Source organism: Diceros bicornis, chromosome 2 (genome assembly GCF_020826845.1).
Source record: "Diceros bicornis minor isolate mBicDic1 chromosome 2, mDicBic1.mat.cur, whole genome shotgun sequence".
NCBI classification, from domain to species: domain Eukaryota; kingdom Metazoa; phylum Chordata; class Mammalia; order Perissodactyla; family Rhinocerotidae; genus Diceros; species Diceros bicornis.
The window spans coordinates 18277276-18303034 of NC_080741.1; the positions used below are offsets into that span (position 1 = coordinate 18277276).

The following is a 25759-nucleotide window of genomic DNA, read 5'->3' on the forward strand; positions in this document are numbered from 1 at the left end:
CATTAGTTGCATCTGTAGGACAACCTTTGACCCTGCACTGTTAGACCAACTGCTCTACACCAGTGGGACCTATAACCTGGACTATAAATGGCCGAAAAATTTGGTCTCAGAAACAACACGCAACTTCACAATATCAGATAATTTCTCTATTACCCTGCCTTCTGCTACCCTCTGTAATGGGGGCTGATCTGGACTTCTACCAGCTAGTTTGTTAGGCCTAAGTCTTACCTTATCTAATGTTATCTTTGATGCTGTACATGATTTGCAAGATCAAGTTAATAACATTTCATATTCTAAGGGGTTATTTGATTGGCTACCTTGGGGTTTGGGTCCTTTATTGTAAGATAGTTTTATAATTATTATAGTCATTAGATTTTAGATTCTTGGATGTGCCTTATATACTTGTGTACGAAGTTCATTGTCTGTGCATATGGTGTCTTATGGTTAATGGAGACGGCCACGGCCGAATATGTCTTGACGTGAGTACAGCCATGTTTGGCCGCTCCATTGACCTACAGCCACCAGCACAAAAAGAAATACAAAGCTGCTTTCTGTGTGGTGGGAACTGGCCTTTTCCCGGGAACTGGCCTTTCTCCCACGGAGAGAGTTGCAAATTGTAACATTTCAAGGCTCTTGGAGCGTCGTAGCACGGGATGGACTGGCCATCTGTGCCGGGCTGGGACGATAACCAAAGAAAACAATGCACGTACACAACTACTGGGCTGGGACGTTAGCCAGGGGGCTCAATGCACGTACGCCACTGATAACCATTTTGTGCATGGGAACACTAAATGCTTGCTCTGCAAACTCTGTAATTGCTTACTCTAAAAATTACTGATGGTATAAAAACTGCTGGAAACTGAGCCCTGGTGAGAGTTCCACCTGTGGAAGGGACACCTTACCCAGGACGTATGATCCTTACCCAGCCGCGTCGATTGACAGGACTCTCCCGGCAGTGGGGCGAGGATGTTATGAGTAACTGATTTGATGTAAAGTAATTGATTTGATATAAAGTAATTGATTTGATGTGTTCTCTTTTCGGTCAACCTAATGTTTCTCTTTCCGGTTGATTTGTGTCATTTCTCTTCAGCTGATGTGGGTGTTTTCCCTTTCCAGTCGGGCTGATGTTTTTTCCCTCTTAATATTTGACCTATTTAGATCTGTTTGCAGACTGTCGCCTTTACTATCCTCTATATAATAAAATATACCTTCAGTCCATTTGTTTGGACTGAAAAGTGTCTTTTACGTCTCCAATCGAATCCCCAAACCTCTCATAACAGATGGTCACACAGACAGTAAATGATAAATTTAGGATTGAGAAATTGGATTCTAAATCCCATGTGAGCAGCTAAGGACTGCTTGGCCTTTGCGGCATTTTCAGCCTCTTAGAGGCCTTCCTGATTATCATATTCTCGTCCACAGTCTGCATTGAGGCCTTTTTTTTTTTAAAGTGTGATATGGGCTAAGTGGGATGTTATCATAATACACTCAGAGTCAAGTCATTTTTAGGTGTCTCTGATACCCTTTGGAGTAAAGATTTAGCATGGCTAGAGTGTGTCTTCAGAGAATCCAGTCCACAGGAAACAACTCTGAGTTTCTAACTTTTCCCTCTCAAGAAAGTGCATATGTGGGAAACGTTAAAGTCCAGTTTAAAAGAGAATTTATAATTTTACATTTTTAATGGTAGTCATGTTTTTAAGTATGTTTGATATTTTCTTGTTTTGTTTTAGGTTATCTTTATTACTTTTTGTTAAAAATAAGCCCCTGAAGTTTTAGATTTCACTTGTCTTTCTCCTGATTTCTTATTATTTTATAGAAATCTTCTTCCTATTACCCATGTGTGTATAGAAGAAGGAGAAAAGCCCATGGTGATATTGCCTTACATGAATTGGGGGAATCTTAAATTGTTTTTACGGCAGTGCAAATTAGTAGAGGCCAATAATCCGCAGGTGAGAAAAATTTGCCCGAATGCAAATTATCAGTCGTTTCTGACGATATCTTTGAAAGTGGATGTTAACATTCTTATATATAAACTCTTTAAAGGCTTGCAAAAAGAAACTTAAAATGAACCAGAAGATATTTATAACTTGTTGATTTAGAGAAAGGTGGTTTATGATTGCTGTCTTGAGGCTGACACTTAACCAATGCTGAAGTTTTTTGTTGTATGTCCATTGTGTGTTTATTCATAATCGCCTCAAAGCTTCTGTGACACCATCTCAGTCATTTTCCTGATAAGGCTTTGAAGGCACTGTATTAGATCTCCCTTCTAGGAATGGAAACAGACTTTACAGAGCCATTCGGTCCGTATTGTACCAAAAGCTGGCGATGACTGGAGATCTAGAGTGTGGGGGGTAACAGGGTATGTTTTTAAGATGCTTGGCTATAAGATGTCAGGCATTCTTTCTCTTCACTGCTTGTGCACATAGCTGTAAAGCACTTGGTCAGGTTCCAGACACGTTATGATAGTAGTGGTAATAAAGCCTAATGGGTGTTTTGCTGCCTGTGGTATCTTGTAGCCACATTAAGTTGGTTTTAGGATTTATAATAATGTGCTTATTACAGTTGCCAGGAGAAAGTGGATTCAAAGGCTGCATTGAGTATTTGGCTTAGATATGCTGTGTAAACTGACAGGATTAGAGCCAGGTTTCCTAACAAGTGGTTGGAGGCTGTGGCTCATCAGCATCACCTGGGGAAGAATTTCATTCCTCAGCCCAGAGACTGGCGTGCTGACTGTAGAGGGGTGTACCAGTAGAGAGCAGAGAGAGCTAGAGACTTCATTTGCAAATGGTCCCCAGCAGATAGTCTCCTGATAAAAACTATTATTTTAAAAGAAAAAAACAAGTTATTGAATAATAAGCGTTTGAAATATTGCCTTAAGAATTCAGCATTGAACAGATGTTTATTGAGTAGCTACTGTATGTGCTAGATGTTGGGGAGATATACCTAAGAGATGAGAGACAGTGAAGTAAATGGTAAATTACAGAATGATAAGAACTGTAGGAGATATAAGTATAGGGAGCTATAGGAACATATTCTTGGTCAAGAAGTAGCTTTTTAAAACTCAGTGTGTAAGTGTAAAAACATATTTTGGGATGGAGTAGGATTCTGGAATAAAATAAGCAGCTGCCATTATAATTTTTGTGCTAACTGCAAACGTTGTCATTTTCTTTTACCACAGGCAATTTCTCAACAAGACCTGGTACACATGGCTATTCAGATTGCCTGTGGAATGAGCTATCTGGCCAGAAGGGAAGTCATCCACAAAGACCTGGCTGCTAGGAACTGTGTGTAGGTGGCATGAGATCGTCACTGTCATTGGGTGTTTAGTTCTCCCTGGCTTTGTGTTCTCTCTAGGAGTCAGAGTGGGAATTGTGTTGTAATTAAGAGTGACCGTGAACCATATTTTTTAAATACTCTGATTGTGTTTGATGTTCACATCTTTACTTTTCAGCATTGATGACACGCTTCAAGTTAAGATCACAGACAATGCCCTCTCCAGAGACTTGTTCCCCATGGACTATCACTGTCTGGGGGACAATGAAAACAGGCCGGTTCGGTGGATGGCTCTTGAAAGTCTGGTTAATAATGAGTTCTCCAGCGCTAGTGATGTGGTAAGTGCCAGGACCCTCAGGTATCAATAGATTGGAGAGGAGGCTTTCTGTTTTAAAATGTTTTTCTATTTTTTTTTTTTTAATCTAGTAACTGTCCCCTGAAATTTTTCATTGAGAAAGCAAGTGTAGTTAGCTCCCACTCAGCCAGTTTATGGAGAGAATATATGACACAAACCATGGGCCATCGGTGTGTGAGATCTCATGTCATCCTCACAATAACCCTATGAGGGGGCTGTTAACACTATGAGGTAGGTGGGCACTATTATCCTAATTTTAAAGGTGAGGATACTGAGACTTAGAGAGGTTACAGTATTTGATTATTTTTCTTTTCTTAGTTAAGTCTTAGAATGGCCAAGTGGTTGCCAGATCATAAAGATTTATTGCCTTTTTTTTTTTTTTCAAATGCCCTCTTCTAAGTATTATGGCCTGTGTAATTTATAATTCCCTAGACATCACTCTTTTCTCTTTTGTCAGTTTCTGGGTAGTTCTGCCCACTTGAACAGATCATGTAGTAGGATCCTTGATACTTAGTGATGAATAATTTCAGAAGCCACATTTACTTGTGGGTATTTTGCAGGTGTTTTTAATTGTTTTTAATTTTTGTCACTTTTTAGTCTGACTTGAAAGATTAATTTATTTTCCTATCCCTTGTTTGCTGCACTTATTTTTGTAGCTGAATATTTAGAGGTTAGGTAGAACTTCTACTTATAAGGTCCCCTGTGTGATCACTCAATGATGTGTTAGTGTTACATGTAAAATCTTATAGCGTAATTTGCTTCAAAGTTTCAACTATAAAAATTGTGCTTGCTTTATCATTATGTCTTGTGTCTCATGGATATATTTTACTTATAATATAGGGTTATCCTTTTATTTCTAAGTTTGTATGCTTTAAGGATTACTCTTTTAATACACTCATTTCCTCAGTGTATTAGTGTTCTGTGGCTGCTGTAATAAATTACTACAACCTTGGTAGTAAAACAACAGAGATTTATTCTCTCACAGTTGAATTCTGGAGGCTAAATGTTTGAAATCAAGGTGTAGGCAGGGCCATGCTCCCTCCAGAGGCTCTAAGGGGGCAACGGTCCTTGCCTCTTAGGGCTGCTGGTGGCTGTCGGCATTCCTTGGCTTGTGGCTGCATCTCTGTTCTCCATATTCATGTCACCTTGTTCTCCGTATGTGTCTATCTTTCAAAACTCCCTCTGGCTCTCTCTTATGATACATATGATTGCATTTAGGACCCACCTACATAATCTAGGATGAGCTTCTATTCTCAAAGTTCTTAATCACATCTTTTGTCACATAAGGTAATATTTACAGGTTTCAGGTAGTAGAATGTGGACATATCTTTGGGGCCACCATTCAACCCACTACACTCAGTAATTGAAATTGTCTAATATTTCCTTATTGAAAAACTGATTTTCCAACTTAAAATCCTTGAAATGAGAATGATTTGATAAGGGGAGAAACCCTCTCTTGTTAATTATAGTCTACTAATTAAAATTTTTTTTTCAGAGGCCAGGTTAGCTATTTCATATATTGTGCCTTTTTACATACCAAGTGTCTTGATAAAATGTGCTCACTTGATGTGAGTGAACAATTTACTTATAGAGTTTTTTGACTTTTTTCCTGTAAATTAAGATCTTTTAATGTGCAAATCTTCAAAATACTTTGAGTACGCTTTGAAAAAATACTTATCTGACACTTGTCAGATGGGCAGAATAAATATGAGTGATGATGAGAAGGGATGTTATCTGCTTCACGGAGCAGCTGCAGAGGTTAACCGTGGGTGGAAACTTGCTTCCTGTTGCCACAGCCTTTCCCAGCCAGAGGCATGGGGTATGTTGGAGGATGGGTGGGGAGGTGGGGAATTTCATCCAGACTCTTAGATACTGAGCCCTGAGGGATTCAGGGTTGTTTAGCAGCCGGGAGCTAGGCCTAGTCTGTTTTTTCAGAGTTTTGATAGTAAAACTTCTCTCTCTAACGTTAATGTCAAGAAGTTAAAATTTCAAGTAAAACAATACAAATCTACAAAGCAACTTACACAGTTTTAATGGTTATCTAAAGAAAATCTGGACTTACTGGGGGGAGGGAGGGATTGCTTTTTGATTTTGATTTTTCTCAAATAATATAGAAAAGGAAAGCAGTTTGATTTTAGACCAGCGCAGAGCTGCTGTATTGAATGACAGTGAGGATCAGTTGTATCTTACATACGGTGCTTATTTTTAGGCTTGCCAAATCTTTGTTCAGAAGTTCTGAATTGTAGCTGGAATTCTTTACCAGTTTCTACGTTAGGCAAAACTGTTTTCATGTGGAAAAAATGGGTTTAACTTTGGTTTTAGAACATAGTTTTAAAACACAATATCAGTTGAATTAGAGCTGTATGGTTTTCAAATCCATCCCTTTAGTAGAAAAGCCTACATCTGAACATTTTTTAATGCAGAAAAGTAAAAGAAACTTTCCTTAATGTTTTCTTTGAAAATCTCATCCCATGGTTGATTTTTAAAAGATTAATTCACTCATCTCTTTGGAATATTACATTTTTTTCAATAGTTGACTTAAAAAATTTATGATTTTGTTACTGATAACAAAGATCTGATAAGAATTAATATCCAATAAGAATTAATATCCAAAATATATAAAGAACTCATACAACTCAATAGCAAAAAACAAACAGCCCAGTTAGAAAATGGGCAAAGGATCTGAACAGACATTTTTCCAAAGACGACGTACAGAGGGCCAACAGGCACATGAAAAGATGTTCAACATCACTAATTATTAGGGAAATACACATCAAAACTACAATGAGATATCACCGCATGCCCATCAGAATGGCTATAATTAACAAGACAAGAAATAACAAGTGTTGGAGAGGATGTGGAGAAAAAGGAACTCGCATACACTGTTGGTGGGGATGCAAACTGGTGCAGCCACTATGGAAAACAGTTTGGAGATTCCTCAAAAAATTAAGAATAGAACTACCATGTGATCCAGCTATTCCACTTCTGGGTATTTATCCAAAGAACACTAAAACACAAATGTGTAAAGATATTTGCACCACTATGTTCACTGCAGCGTTATTCACAATAGCCAAGACTTGGGAACAACCTAAGTGCCTATCAATGGATGAATAGATAAAGACGATGTGGTATATATACACAATGAAATACTGCTCAGCCATAAAAAAGATGAAATCTTGCCATTTGTGATGACATGGATTGACCTTGAGGGTATTATGCTAAGCGAAATAAGTCAGAGAAAGTCAAATACTGTATGATTTCACTTATAAGTAGAAGATAAAAACGACAACCAACAGATGCATGCACACAGAGCATAGATTGGTGGTTACCAGAGGGGAAGGGGGAAGGCAGGAGGGTGAAAGGGATGATAGGGCACTTGTGTACAGTGATGAATGGTGATTGGTCTTTGGGTGGTGAACGTGAAGTAGTCTACACAGAAATCGAAATATAATGGTATACACCTGAAATTTATATAATGTTATAAACCAATGTTACCTCAATTAAAAAAAAAACATAAAAAAGATTTTATGATTTTGTTACTCATTGAAATACATAGTTGCCTTAGCAAAAATGAGGTGGCAGTTGTGATGAACCCAAAACTAGTCTAATGGGCAGGAAATAGAAGATGTTTCTTAGATGACAATCTACAAGTGTGCCATGTAACTTCAAGAGATTGGGGATTGTTTGATTATTCTCTTAGAAAAAGGAGTATTGATAGCTAATATTTCAGAGGGGTATACCAGATAGCCAGAAGTGCTGTTTGCTTGCACAGTGCAAGTCCCCAAAGTGTGCATTGCTTAATGCATTTGTTTATTTCTATGTAGGTATTCCATTGTATATTTAAGTAGTAATAGGAATTATTTTTTATAACGTTTATGGTCACATATTTCACAGGAACTCCAGAGTTGAAATTAAATTAGATGATCCACTTTCAACCAAATAGCTGTAGTTAACAATACATCTCTAAGCAATGTGATCTATATCTCATCAGCTGGGTACACTGCCCTGTATTAGCTGGTAATATCCATGTTGAGGATACATAGTTTAGTTAAGCAAATATGTCAAAATCTTACTTAGAATTAGTTATTTTTATGGTTATGATGTTTTATAAATTTTGTAAGAGCTCACGTATTTTATGTAAGAATCTGCCTTCTGACAGAATGCGGTCATACCAAATACCTTGTTGCTGCTTGATCACTTGATGGCTTTATTGTAAAAAATCACCACGAACTTAATGGTGAGCAACTTAACAGGAGAATTACTTTAAAATCATTATTACTTTTAGCTTGTTTTGGCATAAACTTACTTGAAATGTCTCTGTGACTCAAATTCTTCTGAGCTGTACTTAGAATGTGATGGTGAGAATACTCATTGATTTACCTTTAACATGGTTAACTTCTAAAATGTTCAGATTTTTCTTCTTTAGATTCTTATAAATTCCTTTCCTTTATATGTGTGTATATATATATTTTTTCCCTCTAAATATCTTTTGCCTTGGATAATTGACATTGAAGGGAATGGGAACACTGTTCTGTTTGCTATGACTATGATGTGACTATTAGTGTAAAAATCTTGCTTTTCAGTTGTGTGGGATTGATTATTTTTTGAATTCTTAAAGGACAAATGTTAAAGATTGCTTTCTGCTTTCTAATATTTGTGTTGAAAATGAGTACACATAATCATTATACTCTGTTCCCAGTTTTCCTTTATGGATAGAATTAGGAATTTAAAAGCTACATTTAATAATTGGGCTGAAAAACTTCATGAAGAGCCTGCAGTAGTGGTTAGTGGTTAAAGTTCAGCGCTCTCGGTGATCGGGGGCCCAGGTTGGTTCCCAGTCGCGGAACCCTACCACCCATCTGTGAGTTGCCATGCTGTGGCAGTGGCTCACATAGAAGAACTAGAAGGACTTATAACTAGGATATATAACCATGCAGTGGGGCTTTGGGGGGCAAAAAAAAAGGGAAAAAAAGAAGAAGATTGGCAACAGATGTTAGCTCAGGGCAAATCTTTCCCTACAAAAAAAAATGCACTCTCAGCACCTAGAGAGAATGATCTTTAAAAAAAAAAAAAAACTTCATGAAGAGTCCTATACAAAATAAATAATATAACCCTACTCCCACCAGAGTCTCTATACATGTTAAAATACATATTTTAGGTGTAAGTGTAGCACCTAACAAATGATATTTACTGCTTTGGAAGGGACATTTTCTCTGTCCTTTAAAAGATTCTTAATCTTTTTGCATTTCTTTATAGTTAAAAATTCTACACAATTTGTTTAGAAATACGTTAATGTTTTCCATCTTAAAAATAAAACGTATTTCTGGGTTGTGTTTTCACAAGTTTTACTGGAAAGATTCAGTATGTCAAGATTCTTATAATGTTAATGTCAGCGGTTAACTGTTGAACTTAGGAAATATGCACAACTAGATTTGACCAGTTATAAATCTCTTTCTAATATTATTCCAAGATATGATGTCATGATAGGCATTCTTAAGAATTTCTGGATATTGTTTTTATTCTGTTTTCATCAGATGTGAATACCACCATAGATTGTTTTTTACTTTCTTTTCCTTTATTTGAAAGTAGATTTCTTGATTTATATCTTCTCTGAATTATTTAGCTAATTATAGTAGCTAACGTAATTCTGTTGTTAAGAGACTAAATTCAATCAGTAATGCACAATTAAAAGTTTCTTTCTTGGTGTTTTTCCTGTCTTTATGGTGTTAATTGTATTTAAAAAGTGTTTTCTTGGGAAAAACAAGTTAAGGAAATTATTTCCATGCTAATCTTATCAGTTGGTTTAAGGCAATGAGGGGATCCTTTGAAGTATTTGAACAGTTTTTAGGGTTCATGGCAAATTAAAATGTGTTTCTTCTGTCTTTGCATTATTTATTTTGTGAACATTAAAGATTACCTGGAAGAAGGGGGGAAATCTGTGAAGTTATTCAGCTATTATATCTGCAGCGGGATGCTTCTTATTACTCCTGTTTGCCCAGTGTTGTGGAAAGTCAGTGCCACATCCTGAGCAGACGTGAGCAGGGGAAACTCACATTATAATATACCTACGAAGAGTGGTCTTCTGAACTACTGTGGTATCAGAGAGAAAGCTGTAGTTTTCAGAGAATGCTGATTATTTCTAGAAGCATAGAAAACTTGCTATTTTACATTATTTCTTCATTATTAACTTTAGAATAATGCTTAGATTCCCAATATTTGTTTCCATTATACTTGCAGGTTTTACACATCAACGGTCTTAGACTTACTATTTAAATATTAAATTCACATTAAGAGGAATTGATATAAAGACATTAAGAAAAAGTGAGAAGTGAAAGGATCATTCAGACATTAGGAAATAAGGATTTAAAGTTTAATATTATTAAGAAGATACTGTTTAGTTTTATTTAAATAATATTTTAATAGTCTTACTGTTTCTTGGGACTGAGCAATAAATGGATTTACTTTAGGAACAGTTATTATGTTTTCAGAGGTGACCAGTTGCTCTCTTGTGATTAAAGTAGTTGCCCTCGATGTATTTTCTGTATTGGCTCTCCCTAAGAATAGATATTTTCTTCAAGAGATCTTGTGAACTCCCCTTCCCCTCCCCTTCCCTGTTCTTGTCATTCTATTTAACATTCCCCTCAGTAGCCTGTGCTCTGACAGTGATGTGTAAGCATCTGGTACAGTGGGGGCAAGTGCCATAAGGAGCAGATGTGTGATGGCCTGGTAGACCTCCAGTATTGGCTCTTCTCTCTTTCCTAATCACAGACCCTAGGACAGACTCATAGCAAAAGTGATCTCTTCAGTCATGTATGACATTCTGTGCCTAAAGATCGCTGATTTTTGGAGTTGAGTTAGCAACATGTACTAAATTCGGTATCTGATGCAGTCAGTGTATTGCTATACAGTCATTGTACATCTGGGTACATTTGTTTAGCTGGAATAAAAAAGTGTTTGCCACAGTGATAAATCTGGAGGAGTATTAAGGTTTTTAGGTAATAGTTAACATAGAAGAATTGTTAAAAGGACCCCTTTAAGGGTCACTTACATAAATTTATTAATTGGATCTTTAAATATTAAAGCTTTTTTAAAGTAACATAATCTTAATAGATGTATATTTCAGTTATGATTATCGAAAAGGCCTAGAAAATATGTCTGAAAAATTAAAATTCATAGAATGATAAAAGCTTCAAAAACTGGATATTTAGGAAGGGGTATATACTAATAAAGCCTGTACCTTGTGCACAGTGCAGTGTCAGTTTTGAAAACTTGTGAACATTGATTAATGTTAGTAAATGAGTGAACTCAAGCTTCCACTGCTAGGAGTATTTCTGCATGATATTTTGATCTTCAAAGTGAAATCTTAATTAAAGGGAGTTGATAAAGAAGCATCCAAACTCTTTTCCCCGGTTTTCAGAGCCTTCTGCTCCTTACCTTATCTTCCCTATTTTGCTTCATATTTTCCACTATACATTTCCTTATGTTCTGCATTTCAGCCAATCTGGAATTCTTGGTGGGTCCAAACATACTAGGTTCTTTTATACCCTTTGATTTGGTCTTCTTTGGATCCCCAGAGAATTTTGTACCTACCTAATGGCACCTATCACATGCTGCCTTCTATTTTTATGCACAAGTCATTCTTCCCAGAATGGGCAATGGAAACTCTGCCTTACTTATTTTCCTTTAGCAGTGTTCCATAATTACAGAATTGAAGTTGATCTATATATATATGCCTTTTGGGTCATTTATTTTAAGAACATTCACAGCCAGCAGTATTAATCTTATCTCCGGGGAGCTGTGTACTTCACTGTGTAAAAGAATCCTGAGTGGTCTCACACTGTCCTCTTCTCGTTTCTGTTTCCATGCTGAATCCTTACATTTCTCTTTGTCTCACTCCCTCATACTTCATTTCATAGATCTTGTCTCTTGACTACAGTTGTTATTTATGAGTAAATGATTTATTAATTGACCTTTGTGGCCTGAGGCCCTCCTCTTAACTATTAGATACATTGCATAGATGTCTACTCTGCCTTTCTACCCAGGGCCCATCTTTCTGAAAACTTCAGTGCAATCTTTGATCCTTACTTTTCTTTAGTTCTACTGTTGCAGTAAATCCTAAGTCACTGTGAAGATGTAACGCAACTGAGGACAATAGATAGACTATCTGTTTTGGGGGAAAACATGATTGATTTGATATGAGGCATGTTGAGTTCAAGATACTGAGTGGAATCTGAGTCTGGAATTCTGGAAAGACATAGAAGCAGGATATTAGAAATTGGACATCAACTTATAAAAATGATGATTGAATGAACAGGAGCATTTGATCTCAGAAGTAGTGAATATATAGAGAAAAGAAAGCCAAAGGAAGGATATAGGGAATGTTTATTTTTAGTTAGTGAGAAAGGAAAGGTGAAAAAAGAAATAAAACAGAAAGGTAAGAAGAGAATCCAGAGAATGCTATGTCTTAGAAGCCACGGAAGGAAATAGTTTCAAGGACATTCTATTCTATAAACATATCTGCAGTGGTCAGAAAGAATGAGGAAATCGTTGGGGGCATTTGAACAAGCAGATTTAGTAAATCATTAAAGTTAGATGTGATTGTCAAGGGCTCTGTGGGAGGTGAAAAAGTGGGGGCAATAAGTAGATTACACTTTGAAGAAGTTCAGCTATGAAGAGGAGTGAAAGGACACAGCTTGATGGGATGGCAGGATCAAGAGAGGCTTTATTTTGTTATTTTTGTGTTCTATTTTATTGGGTTGGTTTGCTTTGGTTTTTAGGCCAGGGAAGCAAGAGGAGAAAGGGATTAGACATGTGGTTACTATTGGAGGGGAGGTCCAAGAAATGATGGGTGAATGGGCTCAGGAACCCAGGTAAAGGTATAATCTTGGCACAGAAAGAAGTATACCTCTCTTTTGAGATGGGAGTAAAGCAAGAGAAGGAGAGAGAAGATTCAGAAAATTCTTGAAGAAGGCTCTCTCATTGAGCTGTGGGACAGCTTCAGGTTGCTGAATAAATGTGTAATTGGGGTCCTGAAAGGCATAGAGTTGTGTAGGGGGGGGGTGCGGTGGGGCAGAAAGAATAATGAAGAAATAATGACTGAAATGTTTCCAAATTTGGTGAAAATTATAAACCCATGGTTACAAGAAGTTAACAAACCCCAAACAGAGGAAGCATGAAGAAACTAAACAAGAAAATATTATAATCAAATTCCCCAAAACTAGTGATAAAGAGAAAATCTTAAAAGCAGTCAGAAAAAAACATGTTAATAAACAGAGGAACCAAGAAAAGGATGGCAGCAAGTTTCTCATTGGAAGCAATGCAAGGGAGAGAACAGTGAAGCATCTTTACAGTACTGTGAGAAGAAAACAGTGAACATGGAATTCTGTACCCAGCAAAAATATCTTTCAAAAATGAAGGAGAAATAAAGACTTTTTCAGAAATACAAAAGTTGAAAGAATTCATCACCAGCAGACCCACACTACAAGAAACGCTAAAGGAAGTTCTTCAGGAACCAGTGAGACCAGATGGAACTATGGATCTATACAAAGAAGCAAAGAGCACCAGAAATGGTAACTACATAAAAAATGTATAGATTTTTTCTTATTATTTATATCTCTTTAAAAGATAATCAAACTGATTTCAATTCCCCTCTCTCAATAATTGATAAAATAGATAGAACATCAGTAAGGATATAGATTTGAATAACAGTATCAACCAACCTGATCTAATTGACAACTGTGTGACTCTCCACCCAGCAACAGTAAGTAGAATGCATATTCTTTTCAAGTGCACATGGAATATTTACTAAGATAGACCGTATTCTGGGCCATAAAACAAGTCAGTAAATTTAAAAGGTTTTAATTCATACAAAGTCGGGTTTTGTAAACACAATGGAATTAAATTAGAAATCAAAACTAGGAATTTAGAAAAATCCCCAAATTTAGAAACTAAATAATACACTTACAGATAACCCACGTGTCAAAGAAGAAATCAAAAGGGAAATTATAAAGTATTTAGAACTGAATGAAAAAAACACGTTTCAAAATTTGGGGGATGCTGCTCAAGGGGGACATGTATGCTATTAAACATCAATATTAGAAAAGAAGAAAAGTCTCAAATTAGTGACTGTCGTTTTCACCTTAAGAAATTAGGAAAAGAGTAAATTAAACCCAAAGTAAGTAGACGAAAGGAAATATAAAGATTAGATGGAAGTCAGTGAAATATGAAACAGAAAAACAACAGAGAAAATCAGTGAAACCAGTGCTTAACTCTGAGAATATCCTTAAGGATAAATCTCTCACCAGACTAATCAGGAAAAAAAGAAGTTGCAAATTAACAATATAACGAATGAGAGATGTGATATCATTACAGAATCTCACAAGTATTAAGTAATAAGAGAATGTTATGAACAACTTCTTCCCAATAAATTCAGACCCTTAGGTTAAATGGACAAATTCTTTGAAAGATAAGAACTTTCAAATCTCACTCAAGAAGTAGATAATCTGAATGGCCCTATACATATCTAGTAAGGAAATTGGATATTTTGTTAAAAATCTACCCAAAAAAGAAAACTCTGGGTCCAGAGTGAACTCTAGGGCACTGGTGAGTACTTCCAAAAATTTAAGGAAGAAATAACACAAATTCTACACAGTGTCTTTCAGAAACTTAAGGAGAGAATACTTTCTAATTCATCCTATGAGGTCAGCATTGCCTTGAAACAACAACAAAGATCAGAAGAAAAGAAAACTACAGATCATTATCCCTCATGACCATAGATGCAAAAATTCTAAACAAAAGTTTAGCAAATAGAATCCAAAAATATATTTAAAAAATAGTTATTATGACTGCATAGGCTTTATCCCAAGAATACAAGTTTGTTTTACCATTTGAAAATTAAACAGTGCAATTTACTATATTAACATAGTAAGAAAGAAAAACCATATGATTATCTCAATAGATGGAGGAAAAGTATTAGAAAAAATCCAAAATTCATTTCTAATAAAAATTCTCAGCAGTCTAGGAATAGAAGAGAACTTCCTCAATCTGATAAAGAGCATCTACAAAAAGAACCTATAGCTAACATCATAATTAATGCTGAAAGACTGAATTATTTTTACTTATAGCAGGAGCGAGACAAGGACATCTACTCTCATGAGTTCTCTTCAGTATTGTACTTGAGGTTCTAGCCAGTGCTCTAAGGCAAGAAAAGAAAATAAAAGGGAAGAAAAGATTGAATAGGAAAAAATAACTTTATTTGCATACAACATGATCATCTATGAAGAAAATCCAATGTGTTATACAAAATACCTACTAGAACTAATAAATGAGTTTAGAAAGATTATAAGATACAAGATCAATGTACAACAAAATACCTACTAGAACTAATAAATGAGTTTAGAAAGATTATAAGATACAAGATCAATGTACAAAAGTCAGTTGTATTTCTATAGACTAATAATGAAAAATTAGAATTTAAAGGGGTTTTTCTGGATCATTCTTAACTTTTTTTTACTATTGAATATATTTGACATATAAGATTGTATAAATTTAAGGCATACAATGTGTTACTTTGATACATTTATGTATTGTAACTCACTTGCCATTGTAGCGATAGTTATTAATAGTACACTATGGTTGTCTGTATTCATTATACTGTGCTTTAGATTACTATGGCTTATTTACTACTCGTTGCAAGTTTGTACACTAAAACAACATCAGTTTTATTCCCTCACCCCCCCATTCTGTGGTAACCATCATTTTGCTCTCTGTTTTTTATTAGTTTGACCTTTTTAGATTCCACATATAAGTGATATCATACAGTACTTATCTTTCTTTGACTTACCGCGCTTAGCATAATATGCTCAAGGTCTATCCATGTTGTTGCAAATGGCAGGATATCCTCCTTTCTCATGGCTGAATAATATTTCATTATGTATATACCCCACATCTTTTTTTATCCACTCATCCATTGATGGGTGTTTAGGTTGTTGCCATATCTTGGCTATTGTGAATAATGCTGCAATAAACATGGGAGTGCACATATCTCCTCAAAATACTGTTTTCATTTCCTTTGGGTATATACCCGGTAGTGGAATTGCTGGGTTGTATGGTAGATCTGCTTTTAATTTTTTGAGGAACTTCCATATGGTTTTCCATAGTGGTTGGACCAATTTACATTCCCACCAACAGTGTATAAAGGTTCCCTTTTCTCCACATCCTTGCCAGCACCTGTTGTCTCTTGTCTTCTTGATGATAGCCATTCTAACAGGTGTGAAGTGATATCTCATGGTTTTGATTTGCATTTCCCTGATGATTAGTGATATTGAGCATCTTTTCATGTGCTTGTTGGCCATTTTGATCTCGTCTTTAGAAAAATATCTACTTAGTTCTTCTGCCCATTTTTAATCAGTTTATTTTTTAGTTATTAAGATGTATGAGTTCTTTATATAGTTTGGGTATTAACCCCTTATCTGATACATGGTTTGCAAAAATTTTTTCCCATTCTGTAGGTTGTCTTTTCATTTGTTAATTGTTTCTTTTGCTGTGCAGAAGCTTCTAAGTTTGATGTAGTCCCATTTGTTTATTTTTGCTTTTGTTGTTTGTGCTTTTGGCATCATGTCCAAAACGTCATTGCCAAAACCAATATCGAGGAGCTTCTTTCCTGTTTTTTAAAAAACATAAAAGTATCAAAAAATATGAAATTCTTAGGAATAAATTTGACAAAAAATGTGAAATGCCTATACAATGAAAACTATAAAACATTGTTCATAAAAATTATAGACCTGTATAAATAGAGAGCTATACCTTGTTCGTTGGTCAGAAAACTCAATATTCAGGTGTTTGTTCTCTCCAAGTTGATCTATAGATGCAGTATGATTCTAGAGAAAATTTTTGAAGGCTTTTTATTTTTTTGGTAGAAATTGATAGATTGATTCTAAAATTCATATGGAAATGCAAAGGACCTAGAATAGCCAAAACAGCTTTGAGAAAAAGTTGAAGGTCTGATTTCAGATTATGGTAATCAAGACAGTGTGGTGTTGGCATTAAGGTAGACAGACCATTGGAACAGAATAGAGTATCTAAAAATTGGCCCACATGTATATGGACAACTAGTTTGCAACAAAAGTGCAAAGGCAATTCTGTGAAGAAAAGATTATGTTTTAAACAAATGGTCCTGCACCAATTGGATATCCAGCGACAAAAAAAATGAACTTCAATCCGTATTTTGCTCCATATACAGTAATTAACTCAAAATAGATCACAGACCTAAATGTAAAATCTAAAACTATAAAACTTCTAGAAGAGAACATAGATGAAAATCTTTGGGACTTTACGTTAAGCAAAGATTTCTTAGATAAGACACCAAACCAAGATCCATAAAAGTACAGATTAGATTTTGTCAAAATTTAAAGCTTGTGCTCTTTGAAATACAGTAGACAGAGAATGAAAAGAGAAGTCAGACTCAGAGAAAATATTCGCAAATCATCTATCTGATAAAGGACATATTTGCAGAATACGTAAAGAACTCTCAAAACTCGGTAATAAAAAAGCAACCCAATATGTAAGTGAGCAAAATATTTGAACCAACACTTCACCAATGAAAATATACAAGTGGCACATAAGCACATGAAAATAATGATCCATGATTAGTCATTAGGAAAATGCAAACTAAAACCACAATGAAATACCATTACACACCCATTAGTGTGGCTAAAGTTGAAAAGACTGAAGTGTTTGCAAGGATATGGAGGAACTATAGCTCTCTTAGACCGCTGGTGGGAATGTAATATGGTACATTCCCTTTGGAAAACAGTTCGGCAGTTCTTTAAGAAGTTAAACATATACATGTCATATGTAGTGATTTTGCTCCTAGATATATGAAAGCATGTCATTATCACTATGTCCTTACACAGATGTTCATAGCGGCTTTATTTTTAGTAGCTAAACCTGGAAATAATCTGAATGTCCATCAACAGATAAATGGATAAATAAACTGCTGTATTTATACAATGGACTACTATTCAACAACGAGAAGGGATGAACTGTTGATACGTGCTACATCATGGATGAATCTCAGAATTGTTATTCTGAGTGAAAGAAGCTAGGCAAAGAAGTGTATGATTTGAATGATTTCATTTATATAAAATTCTGGAAAATGCCAACTAATCTATAGTGATAGCAGATTAATGATTACTTGGGGATGGTAGGGAGGGTGGGAGGAAAGGATTAGAGCAGGAAGAATCTTTTGGAGGTGATGGATATGTTCATTATCTTGTTGAAGGTGGTGGATATGTTCATTATCTTGATTGTGACAATGGTTTGAGGGGTATATACATGTGTTGGAACTTATCAAACACTTTATATGCAGTTTATTGTAAGTCATCCATACTATAATAAAAATAAATAAAAACTGTCTTTGCTATCTGACCACCACTGCTGGCACATCTAAGACTAGTTCCTTAATTTGCCAGATCTTAAGACCCAGGTAGGACTCTTGTTAAAAATATTGAATTCCAGGCTTCAGAATTATTAGGATAAGATGGGGAATCTGTACTTTTCACACACACCCCAGATGATTCTTCTCATTAGTCAAGCTTGGAAAGCTTGCCCAAGATTAAATCAATTGCACTGTGGTCATCTGAACCCATATTCTTACGTGAGAAAGGGATGTTAGGTTTCTAGTATTAACAGAAAGGCCTAGCCACAGAAAACCTGATTGTGCTTTTACTCTGGTCAGATGAGATCATTTAGAATTGGACAAAATTCTTTTCTCATCAGTATAGAGTATCCTGAGCTCAGCCTTGTGTTATAAATTCCTAAAGTAAAAGAATGGAAATCTCTCAATAGCTCCAACATTAGTTAACATTACATTAAAGAGTAAAAAATAATTTTATTTATATACTTTTTGACAAGTCACACCAGTATGTGTTCATGAAAAAAATGTTTTATATCCTATATATTAAGAAGCTGTAAAATAAACAGTTGGGAGAAGAGGAATAAGAAGAATAAAAGAACAGTGTTATTCTCTAAATGTTCTTTAAATGGACGTAGCAGCAGCCTTTCGTAAAACTTTGGAAAAAACAGCTTGACCTTCTTACTGCCCCCTTTCCAACAACGTCAAACAAAAGGAAATTATAGAATCAGTCTGTCTAAATTTTACATGTTATCGGAAGACTTTAGAGAGCAAGTTTTCCACAAATCATCCTTGTGCTATTTGGTCTTGATTTTTTTTTGAAGGGTTGGTGAGCCAACATGTAATTAATCATTTCTGTTGGCTTTTAAGGAAATGAAACTGCAGTGTACTCTTTGACTTTATTGTTCTTTTTTGATGTTTATTAGTATTGCGTTAGGTAATATGAGAACTTTAGGTGGATGCTTAGTGATGATAATGTGGACAAAACAATGTGAAAGAAGTAATTTTTTTAAGTCAGCTTATACACATTGTACTGTTATGGTACCTGTGTGTATTCGAGGTCTCAGATACCTCCAGTATTACTGTTTAAGTCCCTTACACTCAGAAGTTGTTAGAAGGTACCTCCCTTGTCAGTGGTAGGGGTTATTCCCAGTGTACAAAGTGGTAGTATCTACTTGTTACCAATTCACATTGTTTCTTCCTCCAAAATCTAATTTGGATTGATTATTCCTTCCCCACACTGCTGCCACAATCAGTGAATAAGAGCAGACCCATCTCATCTCATGAAGAAGGGGTGGGAACGCCTAGCCAGTTTCACTTCTTCGGGCCTTGTTCCATCTTTGTAGTGAACTACTTTCTCTATGGAAATTGGAGACTGTTTAAAAAATTAAGCATTACATTTACTGATCAATAATAAAAGTTCATATAAAGTTTTAAGTTAAACAAATACCTAGATGTAAACAGGAATCTTCCTTTAACTTTTATTAATTTGAAATCATTTTTCCATTTTTAGCAGAATAGAATGTTCCCCTTAACCTACTGGTTTAAGGGAAATTCCAGTAGGCTCTGTCTCTATGGAGATTTTAAAACTATACATCCATCTCCATCTATTCACTGCCTCTTCCCTCCTCCCAAAGCACAGACCTCAGGGATGGGCGCTGCTCCACCCTAATGATCACTATTAATGAAAAAGATACTAAGTTCCAAAAGTTCGAACTCTGATTTTGGTATTTAGGGTAATGCTGACCTCAAAATGAGTTGGAAAATGTTCCCTCCTCCCCTTTTTTCTGAAGGAGCTTATGTAGCATTGTGTTGTGGGTTGAACTGTGTTCACCCAAAAGTTAGGTTGAAGCCCTAACACACAGTACCTCAGAATGTGACCTTGTTTGGAAATAGCGTCATTGCAGATGTAACGTTAAGATGAAGTCCTTCTCAATTAGGGTGGACCTTAAACCAGTATGACTAGTATCCTTATAAGAAGAGACACAGACATGCAAGGGGAGAATGTCATAGTAAAACAGAGGCAGAGATTGAAGTGCTGCAGCTGCAGACCAAGGAACACCAAGGATTCCCGGCAGACCACCAGGAGCTAGGAGTAGGCAAGGAAGGATTTTCCCCTACAGGTTTCAGAGGGAGCAAAGCCCTGCCGACACCTTGGTTTTGGACTTCTAGCCTCCAGAACTGTGAAACGATAAATACTGTTGTTTAAGTCACCCAGTTTGTGGTCGTTTGTTATGGCAGCCCTAGGAAACTAATATTTTTTTCTTTCAAGTTTGATGGAATTCACCAGTGAAACTGTTTGGATGCAGGGTTTTCTCTGTGGAAAGATTTTTAATTATGAATTCAGTTTCGTTAATAAGATATATAGGTCTATATAGATTTTCTATTTGTTCTTGTGTCTGTTTTGGTAATTGTGTATTTCAAGGAATTCATTCGTGTTCATTTCGTCTAAGTTGTTGAATTTATTGGCATTAAATTGAGTTGTTCATAATATTTTTTGATGTAATGATGTTCCCTTTTTCATTCCTGATACTGGTAATTTGCATCTTTTTATTTTCTTTGATCAATCTAGCTTAGTGGTTCTCAACTGGGGGCAATTTTGCCTCCCCCCGAGGAGACATTTGACATTCTCAGTTATCACACTTGAGAGCGTCTGGTCGAAGCTAGGAATGCTGCCAAACAGCCTGCAGTGTACAAGACAGCCCTCACAGCAAGGAATTAGCCAGTGCACAGTGCCAGGAGTGCTGAGGTTGAGAAGCCTGTTCTCTTTTCAAATAATATTATACCACTTCGTGTTTAATATAAGCAGCTTACAATATAATATTTCCACTTATCCCTTTCCATCCGTCATGCTGTTGTGCACATACATTTTACTTCTATATTTATTATAAACCCCGTGATACACTGTTACTGCTTTTGCTTTAAACAATCTATTAAGGAAATTTTAAAATGAGGGAAAGATACCTAGTTGTTACTCATATGTTTTCAGCACTATTCATTCTTTGTGTAGAACCAGATTTCCATCTGGTGTTTTTTCTTTCCACATGAAGAACTGCTCTCATGTGTCTTGCTGTGTAGATCTACCGGTGACATATTCTCTCAGCTTTTGTTTGTCTGAAAAATTCTGTATTTGCCTTCATTTTTTAAGTATATCTTGGCTTGGTGTAGAATTCTCCATTGACAGTTTTTTAAAGATTTTAAAAGATATCATTCCATTGTTTTCTTGTTTGCTTAGATTATGATAAGAAATAAAGCTGTTGTTTACTAGTATAGGGCTTTTAAAACAAATCTGTATATTTTAGGGAGTATTTCAGGATTTTGTTATTATTGAAAAATAACTTAAAATTTAATGCACTGTGCTTAGATTTTATAAACAGACTTATTTTAGACTTACATGTTTTTTTTTTCCATTTTTTTCTCCACTCACTAAAAAATGTTTTTTTGGGAAGTTACTTCTCTGACCCTCAGTTTCCTCACCTGTAAAATCAGGCTACCAATGATTCTCACAGATTTCTTGTGAAAATTAATTGAGATAAAGGATGCAAAATGTCTAGAACTTCTAGGGAGTCATAAACACAATACCATAGTACACGGGTGTCCTCCTCCTCCTCCTCCAGCTTCAGCTGTTCTGACCTCGGGGTTCATGAGTGGCAGCAGATCGGCAGGAGTGCCCATTGTGAGTCCTTCCTGGCTCCGTAGCAGCAGCTCTGTGTAGACACATTGCCTGCCCTCCACACACTCCCCATGAGCCACAGTGTAGCCAGGGCTGGGCCAAAATTGGGAGCCCTGGTTGGGCCGTGAATGAGCATTGTTGCCACTGCTTACGATTTCTGTTCTTACCAATAGCTCACATGTTGATTTTAAATAAATCTAATCTTTTACTCAAGCAAGGTTGGAAGATATTTTTTTCAGGATACCTCCATCTGTTAATTTAAATTATTGGACTATAATAAAAATACATGGCATCTTATGTTTTACATAATTTGCATATTTTACTCATTCAGGATGTTCTTCCCTCCAGTTAAGCTAAAATTATATTGATTTTCCACTTCTCAATTATGTAGACTAGCTATAGTATTTAAAGTAACAGATTTTCATAGTAGGAAAATCTTAGACATAATAAGCAGTTTTAGGTGGTGGGGCTTGTAATCAACTAAAAACAATTCTTTCCAACAGATCTAATTACCTTAGAATATGCAATAATGACATTCACGTTAAAGGATGCATTCATTAAAATGCTCTTTTATGTCCCAGTGAAAGAAGCTAACTTGATATGGTAGGCTTCTTTTTGTAGATAATATTTTGCTTTCCTTAAGAGTTGGTTGATCTGCTGTTTTTGGTGCATACCCAGCCACAGGCAGCAGCACTCTGACACCTGTTTTAAATATCCTCTCATTGTGTTGCTGCTCTTCTCCTCAGTGGGCCTTCGGAGTGACGCTGTGGGAGCTCATGACTCTTGGCCAAACGCCCTATGTGGACATCGACCCCTTTGAGATGGCTGCGTACCTGAAAGATGGTTACCGAATAGCCCAGCCAATCAACTGTCCTGATGAACTGTAAGTTTTTCTGAGCTTGAAGACATGGGTTTCATTTCATTCACCATGTTGGGATAAAAGAAAAAGAACAAGTGTCCATATTTGTACAGAGACTTCCCTTTGGAGAATGGTGACTCTTTGGACTTGAATTAGACTCTTGGAGAGAACCACAAAGTCAGCCAGACTCACTCACTCTTTAATGCATTTGACATTAGGACTTTTTGCACTGCATGCTTAATCTAATCCAAGAGACTAATATACGTAGTGAGAAAACACTGAATACTATGTCAGTTATTCTATGTAGAGTGAGTACCTGACTTTTATTTAGGCAACCTTAACGACATACTTAGTTGTAAAAAGCGTTTCTCACTGTCATCTGGCCTTGCCAGTTGGTGTCAATTGATATATAAGGAAGATGTTCTGAGCTAGTGAGTGAGAAAGTTCCTGTTTCCTGCTTTCATCACATAGCTAATCTTCTCATGTAATGGGATTGGGACGGGCAAGAGGCTATTCAGGGTAATTGAGTGCACAGATGAGTGTGGACTTGGTTCCAGAATCCCCTGAGGGTTTCTACACCATGGCGAGGTGGCAGCTTTTGCATTGGTTTTACTATAGATCGAGGATTCTCAGAGCTTAGATAAACTTTCCTCTTCCTCCCAAGTTTTTTCTCTCAGAACTTAAATATAGGATAATACAAGTTATTATTTTGACTGTGTTTTAGGTATTTAGATGAAATCTATTTGCTGATATATTTTGATATGATGTCATGAAGAATTGAAATCCACAATTTCTAGATAACTCGTTTTAGCTTCTTTTCATTTTAGAACCGCCAGCATTTTAGAACTGCCAATCATAAGTAATATTGATTGATTAAATCCTCTCCATGCCCACATTTAGTCAGAAAACATAACTGGCATCAAATTGACCAAAAGGTTAGGAGTACTGTATCATTACTAGCCAAATTTTCCGTTTTTGTCACTCTGCAGATTTGCTGTGATGGCCTGTTGCTGGGCCTTAGATCCGGAGGAGAGGCCCAAGTTCCAGCAGCTGGTGCAGTGTCTCACAGAGTTCCACGCAGCCCTGGGGGCCTATGTCTGACTCTCCTCTCACAGTCCCACAGCAGCAGGAGGAAGGTGCTCGTCAGGGCTCACTTGGAGCCAGTCGCGGACGCCTCGTACATCCCGTGACACCAGCAGAAGCACATTTGTCTTCCAGAACACCGTGCCTTAGGAATGCTTTAGAATCTGAACTTTTAAGACAGACTTAATAATGTGGAATATTTTCTAGATATCACTTTTATTAGGTTAACTGAAAAGGTTTTTGTAAATTTTTTGGCCAAAAATTTTTTAAAACATAGTTACTTTGGACTAGGGGGTACATTCTTACAAAATAAATAAACAGTTTTTAAAATTGTCTCAACACAGATATTTGGAATAGCTATCTTAGTGCCATCTGCTTTTTATTGTCAAGGTAATGTAGGTTATTTACCTTTAAAATTTCTTTAATATTTATCACTAGTCTTGGGAATGGTTTGTCTTCAAGATGCAGTCCTTTTTCTTAGGAAAAGAAAAACAGCATAAAAAGATGTGTGGTTTCCCTTGTACAGGAAAAGGCAATATTGGAGGCAGAAAACTTTTTTAAAAAGCTAGAGAAAAAAAAGAAATTAAAAAAAAAATACTTGTTAGAAACTGCCGTTTCTTGGAAATTTTTTTTTTTTTTTTTAATGAAAAGGAGTTCTGCTTTCTTATTTTTGGGGAAGTAGGAACTGAATTCATTGAAACATTTTAAATTTGACAGAAATTAGCATTTCCGTGAGCCAGAAAAGTGAGTCTGGGGCAGGTCAGTAGTAAACAATGGTGATTTTATTTATTTTTACTCTCCGGAAAAAGAGATAATACAATTCCAGAAAGTGAAATCATATTTCTAAGGTTAAGAATCCCTTTTATTGCACCTAGAATAGTGCTATGCACAGAGTGGGTGCTTGAGTTGTTATGGGTAAAAAAAGTGTAAACTGGTAAATTTTGTGCTTATCTTCAAGGCTGACTTAAGTATAAAATTATTTTTTAAAACACTTGAAAAATTAAAGGATTTGTTTTATATTATGACAGTATTGAAAATATTGTTCATAATGAATGATTGGTTGTGTCTGGTCAGTCTTTGAACATGTAACAGCTAGATATCTGTGTTTTATTTCGTGGGTGTTTCACTCAGGCTCCCAAACCCTAACACAGAGCTGGCTCTACTCAGCTTCTAGGTTCTATAAAAAGTTGGAATTATTATTACAAGGAAGTATTACAACACACTGAAACTTTTCTCCAAAGCCATTTAATTAGGGGTATGTATGTTTTTATGCTTGGTTATAGTTGGCCTAAGGCAGAGTTGAATGGGCCTCCTAAATAGCTAGGCCTTCAGGGGCCCGCCTCTACTCTCATCCTCACAGGTGTATAAGGGAGAATGCATAGTGGTTGGAGGCTTTTGCTGTTTTTGAAGAAGATTTATGAATCAGCACATCTGGAAAAATAGTTCATATGGTATATGCTCTGCCACAAGCAGGCCAAGAGCATGATTTTTCTGTGTAACATTTATTAACACTGGTTCTTTGGTTTTATGAAATACTCAGCTCTCTGAATGGCTGGTTTTTTAAAAACTCTTTGAACTGTTTGTAAGTTGCAGATGTTTTTGTTCACAGCCTGCAATCTTAGAAGGTATTCAATCAACAAATAATTATTTAGCACTTACTGTGTATTGTACACATGAAGTGGTTCAACTCTAGCATCCCTTCTAACATTCGGTGCATTCTTTTTTTGTGTTCAGGATAGTGCATTATTTAGAAATCACAGTTCTATGTGCAACATCATTTCGAAAGAACAAGTGCTGACGTCTGACTTCTATCCCAAATTAGCAAGTAGTAAGAGGTGCTCTCAGTTTGCTGATATGTGTGGTGCCTTTAACCTTAACTTTTTGTGTTTGTAAGCTGTTTTATTTTATATATGTGTATTTGTTTTAGTAGGTGGCTTAAGAGTTTAAATAGATTTTTCTTGCTAAGCTACTTGGAGTCATTGGAAGAAAAGAACAGTTATAAGATTTCCATGGCTGGTCTTCTTCCAGTGTAGTTTTGTCGTAGATTGTGAATATTACTGAACAGATTTTGCAGAAAATGTAATTTTTATAGGAAAGAAGCAA

At 36.0% G+C, this 25759-nt stretch overlaps 1 protein-coding gene across 1 annotated transcript in view; it reads left to right on the plus strand.

The window, feature by feature from the left end:
• The window catches only part of RYK (receptor like tyrosine kinase), a 102546-nt gene extending 77863 nt beyond the window's left edge, over positions 1-24683 (plus strand). The window contains exons 11-15 of the mRNA XM_058552871.1: positions 1817-1949; positions 3179-3288; positions 3452-3611; positions 22461-22597; positions 23563-24683. Of these exons, the coding sequence (XP_058408854.1) occupies positions 1817-1949; positions 3179-3288; positions 3452-3611; positions 22461-22597; positions 23563-23674 (652 nt within the window). The 3' untranslated portion in view covers positions 23675-24683. The remainder of the gene's footprint in view (positions 1-1816; positions 1950-3178; positions 3289-3451; positions 3612-22460; positions 22598-23562) is intronic.
• Positions 24684-25759: the final 1076 nt, after the last annotated feature.